This window comes from Balaenoptera ricei, chromosome 1 (genome assembly GCF_028023285.1).
Source record: "Balaenoptera ricei isolate mBalRic1 chromosome 1, mBalRic1.hap2, whole genome shotgun sequence".
Lineage (NCBI taxonomy): Eukaryota > Metazoa > Chordata > Mammalia > Artiodactyla > Balaenopteridae > Balaenoptera > Balaenoptera ricei.
The window spans coordinates 89,420,349-89,439,584 of record NC_082639.1 but is presented as its reverse complement, the minus strand read 5'-3'; the positions used below and the strand labels follow the sequence as shown (position 1 = coordinate 89,439,584).

Below are 19,236 nucleotides of genomic sequence, written 5' to 3'. Positions count from 1 at the left end.
TCAGTTGAAAAAGGGATTTTCAATATTCAGAATTACTTGAACTTCAAGTCCTCACTTTGTAGGATTTCCCCAACATGGTCCATCATCTTTCTGAAGGTGCTATTTCAGAGTAGTAGCTCCCAGAAAGAGTTCATTTGTAGTTGCCTAGAAAACCTGACAGGTGATATATTGATATATTGAATGGAGGCATGAATGGTCAAAATCATGCAAAAACTATAGTCTAGGTTAAAAGTACTATAAAGAGTATTGGACCAGACATATATTTAACATAGCTCATGTCCAGAGGAGAAATTAATCCAATTTGAAAGTAAGAACCATTAAAATCTTTATGTCTTTTTACATTGGGAAAAAATTGAAGATGCCATAAATCACAACTGTAGTGCTGATACTACTGATATTACTAAAATAAAATAAAGTATCTAATTAGCATGAATGCAAAACTCCTATTCCTGTACATTTTTGAATTTATAATATCACTAAATCAACTTTTTAAAAGAATTAATTTTTTCTACTTATTAAGAGACTAAAAAGGAAGAACAAGCGTTGTCTTATATAAGATTTTTATTTGAATGCTCTGAAAAGTATAATCACATTTAATGTTGTTGGGAAGAAAGTATTATTTGATGTCATTTTGTAATTTTCCTGAATATTTATAAGCCATAAAGTATTGCTCTGGTTGTCTGTTTTCCTCCTCTTAAAAAAACCTCTACATCTTTTAAAATTTTTAATTAATTAATTAATTAATTAATTAATTTATGGCTGCATTGGGTCTTCATTGCTGCACGGGGGCTTCTCATTGTGGTGGCTTCTCTTGTTGCAGAGCACAGGCTCTAGGCACGAGGGCTTCAGTAGTTGTGGCCCACGGGCTCAGTAGTTGTGCTTCATGGGCTCTAGAGTGCAGGCTCAGTAGTTGTGGTGCACGAGTTTAGTTGCTCTGTGGCATTCTACATCTTTTTTAATCAAAACTTTAGGGAGTTTATTTTAGTATAAACACATAGGTACTGAGGGCTTTTTTTTTCTTCATCCTCAATTCTCAAAATATACTGAATTAAAACCAGATACTCATGTTGGGATACGGCCAAGGATTCCTTCATCTTAGCCATTGCTCTTGGCCAGATCTAGGGCTCTGACCCGCATCTACCCAGGGAAACCACAGTCCATGACTGTCCAGTTGTCTTGGAATGAAATGCGCTGTCTGTAATTTCCAGGAAGAAAACACATTTAATCATTGGATAATGTGCTCACAGGTAGGCAAGCGAGGCTGTGCTCCCTTGTCACTGATGAGCTCCCCAGTCCCCCCCAAGGTCAGCTGTCCCACCTCATTCTTCCCCACATCGTGTGAGTCACTGCTGTGCTTACAAAGATAAGTCCAAGAGTACAACCACTTTATCTTCCATAGAAACACAAAATGGACACGCTTTTCCATTATGCTTGATTCTGTAACGAAAGGTCTAGGAAGTGAGTGTAACATGAACTCATTCCTTCCGCCTCAGCAGACAGATGGATAGAGACATTCCAGTTTGTTTCCAGTCTTTTGTCTTCGGAGCATTTTTGGCATTTCCTTCAGGAAACTGGAGGTTGTGACCTAAGGTTTCCTTAGTGAACACGCTTCTGTTTCCCACAGTTAACTTTACCCAGAAATGACATCTACTCTATTAGGTGAGGTTTATCTTCGTGTCCCAACTGTGTCCTGTGCATATTCAATGACACTTGAAAGCACAAATTCTGAAAGTTAACAATAGCACTGAAGAGGCAAACACACCAAAATACTTCGATGTAATCCCCAATGAAGATGATAATATCAAAACAAGAATTAAAAATTCTGTGAGGCTTGCCATTTTATAGTTGGAGAAATTGACTAGGGATGTTAAAGCTTTCAGATACTATGAATCAAAAATTTTCAGATAAAAGATGTATGCTATTCAGCCAACCTTCTACAACTTGTTACTTTATTGCTAATATGTAGTTTTATATTGTTCAGCGGGTAGACTGGGAGAAGTCAAAACAATGTCCTGAAAGAATTAAGTAATTTAATATAATCTCCCATAGCCATATCCCCACTTCCCCAGTATGTTGATGGCAAGCCAAGAATGTAAGCTTCTAGGGATGGGTGTGAACTGACCAGTGAGTGTCATAATTTAACTTTGATTTACAACCACATTGTTGTACATTATTTCATTTAAAACTCATGTTTTAAGACAGAATTATTGTACTTAATTTAGTTTGGCTTGAATGTCATTTAAAACTCAAACAATTACATTTACTTGCCAATGTGGTATTTAGAAGCTGGTGGTTTTCATCTCATTCTTTACTACTCTTCAATGTTAACTTATTGAAGTTTCTCTTCCTGAAAAAAAAAGAGTGGTTTCTAAACAAACCACATTCTTTTTTCACACCCTAGTTTATCAGGCTAAAATCCTCTAAAGAATAACAGCAATTTGCCTTTAACTGATTCTAAAGAGGCACATAGTCAAACAGAATGTCTTAATAATTATTTTTTTAAAAATGCTCTTCACAAAGGAATCTTTAAAAAAAATCAGTTTATTAATGTTTAAAAGTTGATAAAGCTATGTGCAAAATGATCCACATTGTCAGAAACCTATTAAATACTATTTTTTTAAAAAAAGACATTTCTCAGTTTAATTGCACTGGAAACCACACTAAACAGACACCAATATATTTTTATTCTTTGTGACATTTATACACATCTTCAATTAACTATTTAATGTACTGAAAAACTTCTTATGTTCCCTATCAGTTAAAGTAATGCTTTAAGGGCACAAGAGGATGGTATTTTCTGAAGAAATACACATTCAATGGTGTTAACACAGGTTAGGAAAATCCAATAAAATGTTGAAACAAATACATTCAAAAATTATTTAAAAAGTACTTTTAACACAACAAAATACAGCCATCCTGTTGGTTGAAATGATTCACACAACACTCCGAAAGAAACATCAACAAAAGTGCCAAAGACAGATGCTGTATTTGTTAGACAAATTCGTTAAGAAATCTTTCTTGGTTTACAAAGTCACCCTCCAGTCAGTTTTCACCTTGTTTTGCTTGTTTGTTTCTCCTATGACACTAAGGATCCTGGCTGATGTCATTTAAATAAATTGGGACTTCCTCATGCAGATTTCAGCCATGATGGATATGATACTGTAATACATTTCATTGCAAAGTTTTTTTTTTTTTTTTAAAGTGACTGCAACTAAAATCAAAAACACTCATCCAGCTTACGTGGAAACTTTGGCTTCAGCAAGTGAAATTGCTTTACATCTCCAAACCATCTCCACCACAGTCTACCTGCTGGACACAGCCTACCTGCTACACATCATCAAGAAATGGACCGTGCCACACTCTCAACTCTGAATGCCAGGTAGTTAAAATATAAAGTGAAGGAATTCTGAGGAGGGATGTGAAGGGGAAGGGAGGGTAGGATATGAAGAGCATACCTAGCAAAGCAGAAGTGCACACACTCACTTGGGCTGGAAACTAAAGTGAAAGAAAACATCTCCTCAAAGCTCCCGACAGAGACGCTTTCACACGGGGACATTAGTCTTTGAGGAGGGGCCAGATGAACCCTTCAGGAGCTTGACAATGCTAGACCTTTGGCTCAGTGCAAAATCAAAGCTCCAGCGAGGGGAGGAAATAGATTCCAGGCGAGGACCTGATCTCCACCCTTCCCAGTGCATTGTTCACAGGAACTAAGTCTACCCACCAACACCAGGCACCTCCAGGCTGTTCTTACGCTTCCCCTCCCTCCCTCTGGCTTGCGACAGCTCCCGCCTGGCAGCAGTGGAGGCACAGAGTTTTTTTTTTTTTCCAAACAAACACTGGGGTGGTGGGCAACCATGCAAGCTCCCCATGGGTCAGCAGTTTTCACTTTTAGGAAGAAGAGTTGACGTTTCCAGAAGACATAATGGTCTCTGGGTTATCCCCATCATCCTTCTGAGGGTGGGAGGAGTTGTCTGACTTACTGCGGCTGAATTCCATGCCGGCGATGATGGGTCGTGTGAATTTGCCGGCGGAGTCTCCGCTGGGGCACTTGCAGCAGGACATGATCCGGACGAAGGCCCGACGCATCTCCTTGTTGGACAAAGTGTAAATGATGGGGTTGGTGCCAGAGTTGAGCACAGCCAACACCAGGAAGTACTCCGTTCTGAAGAGGATGTCGCAGGTCTTCACCTTGCAGCCCACGTCCAGCAGGAGCAGGATGAAGAGGGGCGCCCAGCAGGCGATGAAGACGCCCAGGACGATAATCACGGTCTTGAGCAGCGCCAGCGACTTCTCAGAGCTGCGGCTGGCCTTCGAAATGTTCTTGCGGAAAGTCAGACGGCGGCTCCGAGTCCTGACCAAGGAGTAGATCCTGCAGTACAGGATGACGATGGAGAGTAGGAGCAGAGTGAAGACCGTGGTGCAGAAGAGGATATAGTGCTTGTGGTAGAGCGGCAGCACTGTGGAGCAGCTGGGCAGCGCGCTGATGCAGTTCCAGCCCATGATGGGCAGGCCCCCCAGGATGAGGGAGATAACCCAGCAGGCACTGATGAGCAGGAAGGAGCGGAACCTGTTGCTCCCATTGTGGAGTTTCATCTTCAGCATGGTGATATAGCGCTCAATGGCGATGGCCAGGAGGCTGAACACGGAGGCAGACAGGGCCACAAACATACTCCCTTCCCGCAGAAACCACTGGGCGGGGGTTAGCTTGTAGGTGGTGGCCCCAGACAGAAGCAGGTTGGCCGTATAGGCCACTCCTGCCAACAGGTCTGAGAGGGCGAGGTTGCCAATAAAATAGTACATGGGTCGGTGGAACTTCTTGGTTTTCCAAATGGTCAGCAAAACAAAGATGTTCTCTAGGATGATAAAGCAGCAGATGAGAATGAACACCACTGAGATCAGTTTAATGCCGTTTTCCTTGTCCGCGCCGATATTCAGCTTTCCCGTGTAGTTATAATGCCGGACGATGAGGTCGTAGTTGACATAGTCGGAGACAGAGCTGCGGAGGGCCTTGACCAGAGGGATGTTGGTGGACCCCATGATGCGCACTGTCCCCAGGAGCCCGGGGCGGTACTTCTCCAGATGAACGCTAGAGGGCGAGGCGGAGAGAGCCTTCACTGGCAGCGGGGGTGGTTGAGCGAGAGAGATCCAGGCTTTTTGTGTAGCTTTTCCGTGGCTGGAGAGGGCCTCAGAAACCGCAGCCTTAAACAAATCACAAAGAGGAGAGAGTCAGGGGAAAAGCCACAGCACACTGGCGTAATTCATTCTAGCGAAGGTATTGCTCCAGTTTTCTTGGTGCTGATTTGTTTTAAAGAAACTTGGGGAGAGTGCAGGAAGAAGGATTAAAAAACAAACAAACAAAAAAATCAAACTCTCATTTCTTGCAGAAAAAAAAAAAAAAAAAAAAGGAAGAAGGGGAAGAAAGAAAGGGAGAAAAAAACAAAAATGTACCGAAACTGAAAACTCCGACTCGACAAGATGAAAATCGCTCCCTAGGGTTACATCCACTCAAATGGAAATGGGAAAACTGGAGAAGTGAACCCCATTTATCCCCACTCTTGCCTCCTCAACCCCCCCCCTCACCCCCGCCCAACGCTGCTCCCACCCCACAAGGTTTCCAGCCGCAGCCGAAAGAGTCTCTGAAGCGTTCACCCGCTCAGCGGCGGGCTCACCACCAGCTCCTGGTCGCTCCTTCGAAGAGCCTCAACCGCCAATGTGAGGGCGGAGACGCACACCTCTGCCCTCCACCACCACCCAGCTAAAACCACCTCCTAATTGCCATGCAAGAAATTAGGTTTGCACGAAAACCATTTGACAGCGTAAGTCACTTTTTGGGCTCTATTAATAACTCTCTAGGAGCAGGTGTGCTTGGGGTCCAAAGGCGCAGCATGGTGTGGGCAGCCAAGCCCGCCCTGGCCTTGCGGTAAACAGGAAAGCTTAGCGCCTCCGTGAAGCAACAGCCTTTTCTTTCTTCTTCTTCTTCTTTTTTTTTCTTGCAAGCCAGTGCAAGAAAATATAAAGGTACTCAGTGAAAATCATTCATAAGCTATTGCAATAAATCCCAGAAGTTTCGTACATTCGTTGATTGCAAAAGTAGTATTTTTAGTTACTGTGGATATAGCCAAAACGCGCACACAAAAAGAGACGTTAAACTACAAATGATAAAAATACATGCCACTGCATTCCAAATTCCAAATGCCAAATTACTCTCCAGAAACTCACACAAGCAGAAGTCTGCCGGTGCATTGCTAAGCTAGCGCGGGCAGTTTTATTCACTGCTTTTCCCCAACACGTTGCCTCCTCTCATAGAACTAGAAAGTGTGGGGGGAATGAAACGTGGCACTGGTGATCAGAAGTCTACCCGAGAGTTGTTTAAATGTTTCAAGGTAACGTAGCAAATGCGATAAAAGTGGAGTCATCGAGGCGACAGCAATTCCAGCAATTCCCAGGACAGCAGAGGCAGCTCGCGCCCAGTAGCTCCGCGTTTCCCTCATCTAATTCCACACCCTGCTCTCTCGCAGTGCAAGTTTAAGCCCTTACCCCACCTCCCCCAGTCTTTGTCTATAGGATTTCCCAGAATAAGCGCCTCTCCTCCGACCCACCACAGCTTCCGCTATCCCCCAGCCCCAGACGGTTCTACAATGGGAACTTAACCCTTTTCCAAACTTTAAGTCACAAGTGCGCCAAGAACAATCCGATCCGGTTGGTCTCCTTAGTAGCCCAGAGATGCTTGTTTTCAGCACCCAGAGACAGATGTTTTAAAAGTGTTCGTTTTGCTTCATTCCGGTTTAAAATTTTTGTTTCTGCCTCTGAAGACCTCCCGCCTCGACGCTCCTCCACGCGCACACCCTACCTGGCTCAGGCTGGACGAAGTTGCGTTCGGGGAGCTCCGGGTCTGCACGCCGCGCTCGGCATCTTGCTGCTGCCCCCGACTGAGCGCGCCGCGTTCTCAACTTACTCGAGTCGGGGTCCCCTCCCTCCGCAGCCGCGCACTCCAATGGCCAGCGCGCTCGCCGCGGCCCGGCCGACCGGTCAGCTGAAGTCGCCGAGCGCCCCGCTGAGGCTGAGTGGCTTCTTTAGGAAGAGACAGGGAGGAGTGAGTGCCTCAAACCCCCCACGCCCTCCGCCCGCGGCTGGGGACCTCAGGATCAGTGCTGCTGAGACTCACCGTCCGGGAACGATCTGCGGCAGAAACACACACACAAAAAGAACCCCTCCTTCCCCACAGGCAACCAAAAAAAGGAAAAAAAAAAAAAAAAAAAAAAAAAACCAGAAAAGGGGCGGAGCCTGGTGCCCCCAGGACTCTTAATGTATAAATCTCGGCCCTCGCCCTGCAATCCGCCGCTCCCGGGCGGTGGAGACAGTTCTCCCGCGCCTTAGAAAAGGGGGGGAGGCGAAGAGCTGTTGGAAGCTTTTCTCCAGAAAAGTCTTAAGGGACAGAGGACGGCCTGGCGTCTGTAGTGCATCTCTCTGGTCCCCCAGCCCCGCAGCCCTTGGGGGATTGGAGTCCGGTGATTGTGGCCGGGCTCCGCCCTCCTCTCTGGCCCCGGCCGCGTCTGCGGAGGCAGGGGAAACAGGCGCCGCGACCACGCGAGCCGCGGCCGCGTTCTGGGGGAGGAGAGGCTGGGAAGGGGCTGCCAGAGGTATGGAGGAGGCGAGCAGCCTGGGAGGGAGAATGGCCCGGGAGGTTCCTCCACTTCTGCCCGCCTCCATCTCTCACCCCCATCCCGCTGCTGCCTCGAAACTTGCGGTCTGAGGGGCAGAAAGTGGCTTTCTCGGGGCGCGCAGTGAAATGGGCCAGCTCCGGGGGAGGTGTTGGGCGGGGGTTCCCCTCACTCAACTGGGCGCAAAATCAGGCCTAGTGTCCTAGATTCTGGCCAGTGGTGAGGTCTTTGAGGAGGTGGGCAGCTGCCGGGGCCCGAGAGACTTAAACAGCTTGGGCAGCTCAGGAATTTCCAAAGGGGAAGAGCTGCCGGCCCGATCAGCCTAGGGCCTGCAGCTGCCCAGCTCGGGGCCAGCGCGCTTCTCTCCCTCTCTACTTGAGAGGCCCCCAAGCCTCAGCGCTCACAACTCGCCCACTCTTTCCTTTCCCTTGGATGCTACTTCAGAACGTGAGACTGTGAGGCGGCCTTGGTCAGCTCCGCCTAAATGATAAAATGAGGGCACTTGTGACGGCCCTCCTGCTGCAAAGTTGGTTTCCACCCAGTTCCTGGTCGCACTGGCTTCCCATCCTGGCAGATGTGAACGCAAAACTTCTCCGTTGTGCAGTTTCAATTAACACAGTACAGACACACCCTGTACCTGAATGACTCAGAAGGAGGCTGAATGAATAAACAACAGACTCCTGGCTTCTGGGATCTTACGACTTTGCAAAGGAAAAAAATCAAATGACAGTTAATGCACAGTTGTCCGAAAGCTCTCATCAGCAGCGTTGCACCCAGCACACACCCACAAATTTAACAACAGTAAGTGCGAACGACATAGAAACTAAGATAACTGTCCTCTATACTCTAGAATAGACTTTGATTGGGTCTGAGAATGTATTTCACTTAAAAGGGAAGATATGTTGTGTCTACTCAGCACAAAAAAATGCGTGGACTTGGCAAACTTCACCTCATCCACTAATTTATGAGTTCTTTAAAGGGAAAGGAATTAAAGTACATTGCACACCCAGACTATATCAGGCATGTGGTAGATTATCTAATTTAACATTACTACTCTATGAAGCAAACATTGTTGGTCATTTTGTTGATGAAGGAAATGTCAGGCAGTTTAAGCCACTAGATGTCCCAGCTAATGGGTGGTTGAGCTAGGTTCCAAAACTCAAATACTGCAGATGCCACGTCAAATGCCTTCAGTAAACAGTTAAGGTGTTCTGTATGTATACACCGGTTTGACAAATGAAGTCCTTTAAAACCACTTCTTTCCTGACTATGCAAGTGTTACACATATTAACACATTTAATCCTTACCATGACCCTGCAGGTTAGGTACTGTTAATATCCTAATTCTACAAACAAGGCAACTAAGTCCCAAACATATTAAGCAACTTGGTTAGCGTGGGCTTTGACCGTAGACAAGCTGCAGATTCTTAACTGCTGCTCTAAACCACCTCGATAAACCTCAACGATGTCAAAGAATTGTGTGAGGGAAGTCAGTCCTTTTCTGGTGAATAATGTTGGTGAGGACAACATTCAATATTGATTTAACATTTAGAAGAGCTCAAACACTTTGCAGATGATTACTTAGCAATATTCATCCTTAGTGCACAGCTATGAGATATAAAATATAGATGACCACTCAGGCAAAATTAGAAAGTAAGCAAAGTGATTTGCCACAATGGCTTCCCTGCCAGTTTCGAGTCTCTGGTTCCTACACATGTCTCTTCCCATTACTCTCATGAGAACCCCCCAAGAACTGCATCCTCAAAAAGCTGTTAGCCCAGCTTCCTTTCTGCTGCAAGTCCAATGTTCCTCCCTTACTTCCTGGCATGCTGAGGTTACCATCTGATGCCCATCACATTGAGGTTGATCCATTCCAAATTTCTGATTTCAAAGCAGCTTTGCTGTTCTTTATGCATGCTTTAGTGTCTCTCTTTAAGGGCTGCTGGATAAAATACCATGCAATATTTGGGACATATACTGAAAAAATTGTCGTTTTAATCTGCAATTCAGATTTAACTGAGTGAGCTGTATTTTTGTTCACTAAATCTGGCAACCCTACTCTCTTTCCTAAAGGCTCCATTCACTTTCGAACTCCCTCTCCTCCCCCTAGTACCCTGTAAAGATCCAACTCTCTCCTTACTCATTTGTTCATAGGAGAATAACTAGCCTTCGACTTCATGGAGAAAAGAGTATCACCACTTATAAATTCCAGCTTCATAATAACTTCACCCACCCTAACCTCCTTCCCACAGCTCTGCTCCTTCTCTTGCCTGTATCACCATGCTGCTTCCCCCAAATTTTCTAAGACAATTATTCTTTCTCTCTTTTGTATTTTCAGTTCTTTCCCTCTGATGACTCTTCACTTGAAACTTACCTTAATATTTATGTGTTTCCTCTACCAAAAACTCACTGTCTTCCCCTCATACTAGGTCCCAGGATCTCTCTCTTCTCTTGTTTGCCAACATTCAAAACTATGTAATGGAACATGATTGAGCTTTGGAACCAGACAGACTTGGGTTCAGCCTTAATTCTGCCAGTTCCTAGCTGTGTGACTTTGGGCAAGTTCCTTTAACTTCCTGGGGCCTCAGCTTCTTCATCTCTAAAATGGTATACTGATATTTCTTTCAGTCACTGGGAGGATTAAAGAGCTTCATGTGTGTAAAGAGTATTACAGTAAGGGACTTCCCTGGTGGCACAGTGGATAAGACTCCACACTCCGAATGCAGGGGGCACGGGTTCGATCCCTGGTCAGGTAACTAGATCCCACATACATGCTGCAACTAAGGAACCCGTGAGCTGCAACTAAGGAGCCCACCTGTTGCAACAAAGGGGCCCACCTGTGGCAACTAAAACCCCATGAAACAAAATAAATAAATAAATATATATATATACATTTTTTTAAAGTATTATGGTAAATGCTTCACTCTCCCACCACCTCTATCTTTAACTCTATTATATTCATTGCTTTTTTTTTTTTATAGCAACAACTACCATGGCATTTATTAGTTGTCAGAAAGCTTCACAATCGGTTTCATGATCAGAAAATAAAGCAAGATTTCAGTTTGTTTTCTTTACAAAATTGTTCAGTTTCTGAAATATAAAGGATCATTTGCTTTCTAAAAATGTCAGCTTTGCCACATGGTGTTCCAGAGATCTGACCTCAAAAGCTTCTCAAGTTTTACCATCCACAGAATCTTTATTTGTAACTGAGACCCATCTGTTGTTTTCCATTTGAAGCTTCTTCAGCAGTTTATAGCAAAGTGAGAGAAGTTGGACCAAAGTAGCCATTATGCATCTTGTCTTTGTAATACTCTTATCAACCTTCAGAAACACTTGATTCTGCAAAGGTGTCTTAGTTACTGCCTGGAGCTGGTGGCATAGCGGAACAAGCTTGTTTATTTCCAGGAGAAGCATAAGCTTATCATCATCTTTCAGCTGTTTTGAGAAAGCTTGCACACTTGAAGCAAGCTTCAAACCCTCTTCAACAAAAACCTCTAGTTGATGAATTAAATCCTGGGAAGTTTTTATTGGTCCCTCTCCCCTAGTAAATAAATACAGAGAATAGGCCATACTGGACATGTTCCGTCCGTATCGAACAATCTCATCCTCCTGATCCTCCCACTTCTCAATCTCGCAGTTGGCATCAGAGGTGAGCAAACCCAGCTTGAGTCCAAGCTTTGCTATCTTGGCTTGCTCCTCAGAGTCAGGCTTGTCTGGCTTTAATGATTTCAGGTTTGCGTTATTCTTCATTGGCTTTGGAAGTGAAAGGTAGCCATACTTCTCTCCTCGTCTTCCTTCAAACACATCATTGATTTCTCTCAGCAGTGTTAACATGTCACTAATTTGGGATTCCCAGGCTTCACAGAATACATCTAGATTTTCTTTAGCAATTTTACTAGATGGATGCAAAGTCAAAGTTTCAGCAGCAGAAATTATCTGCTGGCCAGTCACCTGAAATGTCTCCTCTGCATGTATACAGGTTATTTCAAGAGGTTCTGTCCCAGACACATGTCTCAACAATCGACAGGTCTCAACAAGCCGCTCTTTCTGTTCAGACAGTTTGCAGGCATATTCAGCCAAACCTTCTAAATTTCCTTCTACTCCAGTAAGTTTTAATGCTTTGAGAACCACATGATCAGTGTGGTATTTTACCAGATCTGCTGCCAGCTGAGCTGCTGTACTATGAAGTTCTTTCTTAAGTTCATTGAGGCTGTGGCTGATTTTCAATACAGCGAGTTCCAGTTCTTCATCGATGCTCTTTGTTTTCTTGCTTTGAGCTTCAATCCACACAGAAATTAACTGCTGCAGTTCCATCCTGGCCTGAGCTGACAGTTCCAAGATGCATTCCCTGTGCTCGTGGCTGGTATAGGCACAATCAGTAAAGTCCTCTGTGCGCTCCAAGAGGGCGTCCAGCATCGCAGAGAGAGTCTCTTTTGACTGAAAATAAAGATTCTCCCGAAGAGTTTCAATATTCATCTTGAATTCCTTAATTCCAGTAAAAATACTGATAGATGAAATGTCAGTCTCTCCATTTGGTTTGCATTCGGTCACAATTTCAATTACCTTATCCAACACCACTTTCATTCTGTCAAATACTCCTTCTTTGTTTTTATGGGCTGATTCACAGTTGGGATGCCTGAGACACGTCTTTGAAGCTGTGAGAAGCATCATCGTACACTTTTCAAGAACTGCCCTAGCTGCTGCCATTTTTGCCTTTTTCTTTTCATCTTTCAAATCATTTTGTCTATCTCCAGTAAGATGTGCAAACTCCACCATTTCATTTCCAAATTGACTGAATATTTGGACAAACTCTTGAAAGCTGTTCACTTTCTCCAGTCTTTCTATAGTTGCAAGAACCTTATTTCTTGACCTTATTATCTGCTTAATGACTACTCGGTCTGCCAGCAATAACACTTTTGTCACTGAAGAAAGAAGTAATCTTGCAGCCTTTATAACTCCTGTTTTATCTGTAAAAATTGTGATCTGGCCATCAGATTCTGGACGATTCAAGCTGCTCATATCTGTAAGCGCAGCAATTGTTTCTCCTGCTTGTTTAGCTTCAATACAGGCAATATTTATTTCTTCTTTCAAGTCCCAGTTTTCATTGGCTATAGCTTCCCCTACTTTAACAAATCTTCCAACTGCCAAGTTGACGGCTTGTCCTACACGCTGAATTGCTTGCAGAGTTTTATCAGACTTTTTGGTATTATCTTTATGATTAATAAGTGTGGTGATCTGAGAAACCAGCGGGAGCAGCGTCTGCTCCACCGAGCGAGTTTTGATCTCGAGTCCGGAGTCGAAGGCGAGGCCAAACGGGCCGGAGCCGTGCACTGCCCCGGCGGCGGCACCGCCGGCCGGGCCCGGGGAGGCGGCCACGGCCCTCAGCCCGTCGCGGAGCCCGGACGCCGCACCGCTGCGGACCCGCCGCCCGCCCGCCTGCCTGCGCTCCGCCTTCATTGCTTTTATTATCTCACTTTCCATCTTACCATTCACGTTCCTTTTTGATTGTAAAATAAAATTATTTTTAATAAAATTAATACATGCATTCAGTAGAAAACTCGCAGGGAAGAGCATCAGTCCTCCGAAGCTCCCTGACCCTCTAATCCTCCCAACCACTTTGAAATCTTACTGGTGTTCCTTTTCTTTTTTCTTTCTTTATTTATTTATGGCTGCACTGGGTCTTCGTTGCTGCGTGCGGGCTTTCTCTAGTTGCAGCAAGCAGAGGCTACACTTCGTTGCGGTGCGCAGGCTTCTCATTGTGATGGCTTCTCGTGTTGTGGAGCACAGACTCTAGGAACACAGGCTTCAGTAGTTGCAGCACGCAGGCTCAGTAGTTGTGGCGCACGGGCTTAGTTGCTCCAAGGCATGCGGGATCTTCCCGGGCCAGGGCTCGAACCCGTGTGCCCTGCATTGGCAGGCAGATTCTTAACCACTTCGCCACCAGGGAAGCCCTTGTTGATGTTTCTTCTAGTGGCTATTTGAACTCTCTAAATCCACTGTTTTATACCTCCATTTCCTGATTATCAATTTTAGACAATATCTATAGGTTTTCTGCTATGTTGAAGGAGTATTAATTCACTTACCCTTAAGAAACATGCTTGTGCTATAAACTTTCTAAATTCTTGAGTGTCTGAAATTTTAAAAATTCTGTTTTTACACTTGACTAATATTTTGGCTGAATATAGAGTTAGAGGTTGTAAGTAATTTTCCCTGAGAATTTTGAAGGCATTAATCCCTTGTCTTTTAATTTCTAGTACTAATGATAAAAAGCCTAAAGCTATTCTGATCAAAACCTCACATGACTACATTTTGTCATCTTTGGATGTTTTTAGAATCTTCTCTTTCTCCACAGTGTTCCAGAATTATACAATAATATACCTTGATTTTCCAAGCTTTTTCCTAGGAAGTTATCTGAAATCATTTTATTGATAACTTTATTTTCTCTATTCTCTCTTTCTAGAACTTCCACTCTTCAGACGATGACCCATCTGGACTGATCTTTTAATTTCCTCATATTTATATTCTATTTTTTACATCTTTATTTTCTTTCTAATTTCTGGGAGTTTTCTCAACTTTATCTTTTAACTCTTCAGCTAATATTTCCATTGCTCTTATCATAGTTTTAATTCTAAATGCTCTCTTTTTCTTTTATGACTATTTCATTTTTACAGAACTCTGTGCTGTTGCTGACATTTTCTCCTATTTTCTTTATTTCTCATTTTCCTGTTTGTTTTGGTCCCAGTCCTTTGTGTCAGAGGCTTTCCCACTGTCAAGTGATCTCTGGCTGTCTATTCATATTTCAGACGACACTGAAAGCTAATTAAAACTCTGTGGGGAGCTTGTTAGTGGAAGGGTGCTGGGTGATCAGGCTGTGTTCTTTTGTTGGAGAACCCAAAATGTCAATATCTGGAGATCTCTATTCCTAGGCTGGTCAATCTCACTAGACGGGAATTCCAAAATCTCTTGTCCGCCTTCTAGTATTTTCCCAAGTGAATCAAGGAAGAGCAGGGAAGAGAAGTAGGGAGAATCTTACCACTCAGTATTTAGATTTGACTGAATCACAATAATGGGGATCCCCACACACATACTCTCAGCTCAACCAGGTGTCCCAAAGACCCCTCTGATTTTAGCCTCCAGGAAACCTCCAGTCTTCTGCTGAAATGGGGGTATTGGTACTTGTCCTGTTGTACAAGTTGGAAATGGAGGGCTGGAGATTTGGCTGCCAATTTTACTTTGATTAAAAAAAATTTATTTAAAAATCAAAAAGGAAAATGAATGAGAAGTAAGATGTTGAAAGCAATGAGTCTAGTAGGGTTGGAGAGAGGCGGGTAGGAGGTGGTGTATAGAGCATCTTCTCTCTAGTAAATGTTTCACAATCAGTCCTCTTATTTTCAGATCAGCATTTACACCACTTTTCAGAAATACCTGGAGCTTACATTTCCTGACCCTAGCTGAGGATCTGTAGTGGGAATTTAACTTGCTTCTAGGATTTAACCTGCTTCTAGCTCAAGTTTCAACTTTCTCTAGTCTGACAAGCCATTTACACACATTAATTTGTTTTCCAAAATTTTACTGCTTTTGTCAGAGGCAGTTTACCTTGAAGCTAATGTAGCTCAAACTTTAGGGTCCCGCTTCCAAGGTCCTGGAAAGAGTCCTAACAATATGTCCCCATGGTTATATAAATAATAAAAATAAGACATTTTTAACCATAACTGGCTAAGTTTATTGTCTCTTTCCATTAGGAAGTCTTCTCTATTTCATTTTCTTCTGTGTAGGGGTGGTTTTGGAGTTGCTGTAGGCATTTTTGGGATCTGGCTGAAGGGACGTTGAGCTGCATTTAGACTGAGTAAGGGAAGGAGGGGACTATATTTAGATTGCGTTTAGAAGGATATGTGAGTGAGATTCATAGTTACTTCCATGTTATTACTAGCCCTGCTAGTGTAGAACTGATTTTCAGTACTTGCACTGCCCTCCTTTGCTACTCATGCTATCACGATATAAAATGCAAGGCCAGTGTCACATGACTCTGAGCCAGAAGCTCGTCTGGGGAAATTCTTCCAAAGATGTCGTGTGTAAATTGGAGCATTTGATTCTCACTAATACCTAGTTAAAACAGAAGTTCTCTTCTTTCCAGAATATATTTGATAACTTAGTATATATAATTATTAAACACATCATATACTTTTTTCCATTTTTGATGGAGTTCACACAAAAAAGATTGATCAGAATTTGTGTATATGTCCAATATTTGTAGGGTATAACTACTGCAATTTGGAAATAAGTTTAGGATTATTTCAATAAAATATGAGAGAAATTACAGGCTCCTCATTTGGGCATATATAACCGTTCAGCATACAGACTTCCACTTAATCCACCTGTCTCTACTGTAGTGTTCCACAGTCAAAGTTGTTCTGTTCTGTGTATACACGCTACTATATATAAGATAGATAACCAACAAGGGCCTACTGTATAGCACAGGGAACTCTACTTAATATTCTGTAATAACCTACATGAGAAAAGAATCTGAAAAAGAATGAATATGTATATGTATAACTGAATCACTTTGCTGCACACCTGAAACTAACACAACATTGAAAATCAACTATACTCCAATAAAATATTTTTTGAAAATTCGTTCTGTTCTACCCCACAGCTTCTGCCCCAAGGGGAAAGAGACATTCACTCTGGCTATGCAGGGTTAGGGAAGGTCGCAGTATGAGGGGATGAAGATGAGTCTAACTGCTTCACTTTTATTTTTTTTTAAGTTTTTTTCAGCTTTTAATTTAAAAAAAATTTTATGTGGTTGTTACACACACACACACACACACACACACACACACACATATATGTAAAGTTGATTTACAAGAGTTTAACTTCTTCTAAAGCAGACTTTCTGTTTTCATCTTAACTTTCAACACTGCTTTCAGAGATACCTAAAATTCCCAATTCTGGGCTTTTCTGGGGTTCTAGAGCGTAACTCAGCTGGTTTTTGGTTTATGGCAGGCTTAGTTTTCAGCTTTCTTAACTGTACTAAGTAAATTAGCATCCATCCTCTGCTTTCCAGTTTCTAGAATTTTTTTGCTGTCATCACTTGTCTTTTCCTTCTCTTCGTTTGTTTATGCAAAAAAAAAGAAAAAAAAGCCCTTTACTATTATGTCCGTGTAGTGTAGGAGTAGAAGGAAGTGAAAGTGTTCAATTTACCACCTCTAAAGAGAGGTCATTTCCATTTTCTCTTAAACCCTGGCAGTCTGGCTTCTGCTGCAGCCGTTCTCCTGAGCTTGCCCTTTCTAAGGACACAAATGACTCTTTAATCGACAGAGACAAAGGCCTCTAGTGAATCCTGACTTAGGGGAACTTACTGTAACATTTAGCACCATTGACTTTCCCCTTGTTGAAACTCTCCACTGGGCTCTTCTGTAGCGCTGCTCTCTCTCTTTGTCTTCTGACTCAGATTGCTCTTTCCCAGAACTCTTAACTGCCTTCTCCTTTTCTATATTATCTTAAATACCCTTACTCCAATAATAGGAAATAATTATATAACCTGTATTATGTTCCAGTCACTGTACTAAATAAGCATTTTGTAATAAGTTTGTCCCCTCAACAACTCTACAAGCGAGATACTATTAAACAACCCATTTTACAGATGAAGAAACTGAGGCACAGAAAGCTTAAGTAATTTGTCCCAATTCCCAGCTTTTTCCCACTGTGAATATTGCCTCTTCAAATGCTGTATCCTTGGTCTACCCTCTGATTCATTTACCCTTTCTTGGCTTTTCTCATCTACTTCTAGGACTTTGTCTATCATATGTAGACAACTCTGAACTGTACATCTCTAGGCCCCCTTTCTCCTAAGCTACAGACTCAATTCCCAAATATTTATTGGAAGCCTCCTTTTGCATGTCTCACACCCACCTAAAGATAAAAATATCCAAGGCCTAGCCATGTCATTTTCACCATTCACTTTTCAGAACAACTCAACCTACTCTGTGTCATACATATCAGTTAATGGCATCCATTCACCTCATCAGACGAGCTAGAACATTGAGTCCATTCTGACTGCTCCTTCTGTCCCACCCTCTATGTGAAATTTGCTGCCAAGACTGTTGTCCTCTGAAGGGGCTTCTGAATTCATTTCCTCATCATCCTTCCAGTGTCATTGTTAGGTCCTTACCCCCTGTTTATAACGTCTTCCTCCTAACTGGCCTGACCACCATCAGAGTTGCTTTTCTAAATGCCTAAGATCTGTTTTTTCTGCTTATTGAGGGAGGACGGGTAATCTCCATGGGAGGGAGGGTTCCTTACATAACAAAAGGATAGCAAGATCCCTTCAAGAAACACCACATGTATGTGTTTTACAGATCAATAGACACATACCAAGAGAAACTAAAAGCTGTAATGTTCCAAACCATTGATGATTAAGTACTAATCAGAAACTAAGCTAGGGCTTCCCTGGTGGCGCAGTGGTTGAGAATCTGTTTGCCAATGCAGGGGACACGGGTTCGAGCCCTGGTCTGGGAAGATCCCACATGCCGCGGAGCGGCTAGGCCCGTGAGCCACAATTACTGAGCCTGCGCGTCTGGAGCCTGTGCTCGGCAACAAGAGAGGCCGCGATAGTGAGAGGCCCGCGCACCGCGATGAAGAGTGGCCCCCACTTGCCACAACTAGAGAAAGCCTTCGCACAGAAACGAAGACCCAACACAGCCAAAAATAAATTAATTAATTAATAAAAAAAAAAAAAAAAGAAACTAAGCTAAAGCAATTCTGGAATCATAGAGATAAAAATGGACCTTCATTTATTTATTCAATAATTTGCCATTGAGCACCTACTGTGAACCGACAGGCATTCTTCTAGGAACCAGCATTGCAGCCTTGAAAAAGACAAATAAGCTCCCTGATACCATGGAGTTTACATTCCTATACTGAAGGCTAATACTAAAGAAATAGGTAAATAAGAAGGTATCAGAAAGTAATGAGAACGATGCTGAGCATGAAGGCAGGACGATGTGGCCTTGAGTTGCTGCTCTGGGTGGCCAGGGTTGGCCTCTCTGAGTGGCTGGCATTGGATACCAGTACACCATGGCAGGCTCGGGGCTCCCTGGAACGACATCGGGAAGGCCTGAGAAGAACTCTGTCCTGAGAGCAGCAGGCCCAGTGAGGGGAGCTCTGAAGTGGGCGCCATGGGACCAACCCAGGGGACTCACTCAGTGGCCTAAGACAAGTCTCCACCTCTCTCTGGACCCCTACGGTCCTTTCTATCCCCAGCTCTTCATTACTTGCTTTCTAGGGTCCTGGGTCCCCCAAAACAATCTTCTACAACTGCTACCTCTTTTTCTCCAGTTTAGGACTTCAACTGCAAGGCCTGGCTGGGCCTCTGCTCCATTTGCCATGGAACCTTGCTTGGCCAGTGGTGAGGAGAGCGTCAGGCAGCCAGAGCGTAGGGTGGTAAATGCCGGCAGCAGCTCTCAGCAAACACGTGACTGGTGGGTCCCTTAACTCTACCAGGCTGGAGGGTCTTGAGGGGCATTGGAACCGCAGAAAATCCTCTCTAACATTCAATAAGACCACCTTCTCAGGAC

The 19,236-nt window shown here is 43.6% G+C and overlaps 2 protein-coding genes across 3 annotated transcripts; both read right to left on the bottom strand.

The window, feature by feature from the left end:
* Nucleotides 1-2,523: 2,523 nt before the first annotated feature.
* Nucleotides 2,524-7,244, bottom strand: S1PR1 (sphingosine-1-phosphate receptor 1). 2 transcript variants are annotated; one of them, XM_059927068.1, is made up of 3 exons: nucleotides 7,166-7,244; nucleotides 6,851-7,071; nucleotides 2,524-5,199 (listed from the first exon to the last, which is right to left on the bottom strand). In XM_059927068.1, exon 3 carries the CDS (start codon nucleotides 5,035-5,037, stop codon nucleotides 3,889-3,891), a length of 1,149 nt encoding a protein of 382 aa, XP_059783051.1. In that variant the 5' UTR covers nucleotides 5,038-5,199; nucleotides 6,851-7,071; nucleotides 7,166-7,244; the 3' UTR covers nucleotides 2,524-3,888. The 2 variants fall into 2 exon arrangements, with proteins under 2 accessions (XP_059783051.1, XP_059783048.1); XM_059927065.1 differs by having other exon boundaries at nucleotides 6,851-7,210.
* A 3,448-nt stretch (nucleotides 7,245-10,692) lies between these two features.
* On the bottom strand, nucleotides 10,693-13,141 carry LOC132362154 (alpha-catulin-like). Its single transcript, XM_059916211.1, has one exon. The coding sequence runs from the start codon at nucleotides 13,139-13,141 to the stop codon at nucleotides 10,832-10,834; it is 2,310 nt and encodes a 769-aa protein (XP_059772194.1). The 3' UTR covers nucleotides 10,693-10,831.
* Between the last annotated feature and the right edge of the window lie 6,095 nt (nucleotides 13,142-19,236).

Excerpts from the sequence above, each read along its gene's own strand:
- LOC132362154 (XM_059916211.1), bottom strand. The coding sequence starts at position 13,141 with ATGGAAAGTGAGATAATAAAAGCAATGAAGGCGGAGCGCAGGCAGGCG.
- S1PR1 (XM_059927068.1), bottom strand. The coding sequence starts at position 5,037 with ATGGGGTCCACCAACATCCCTCTGGTCAAGGCCCTCCGCAGCTCTGTC.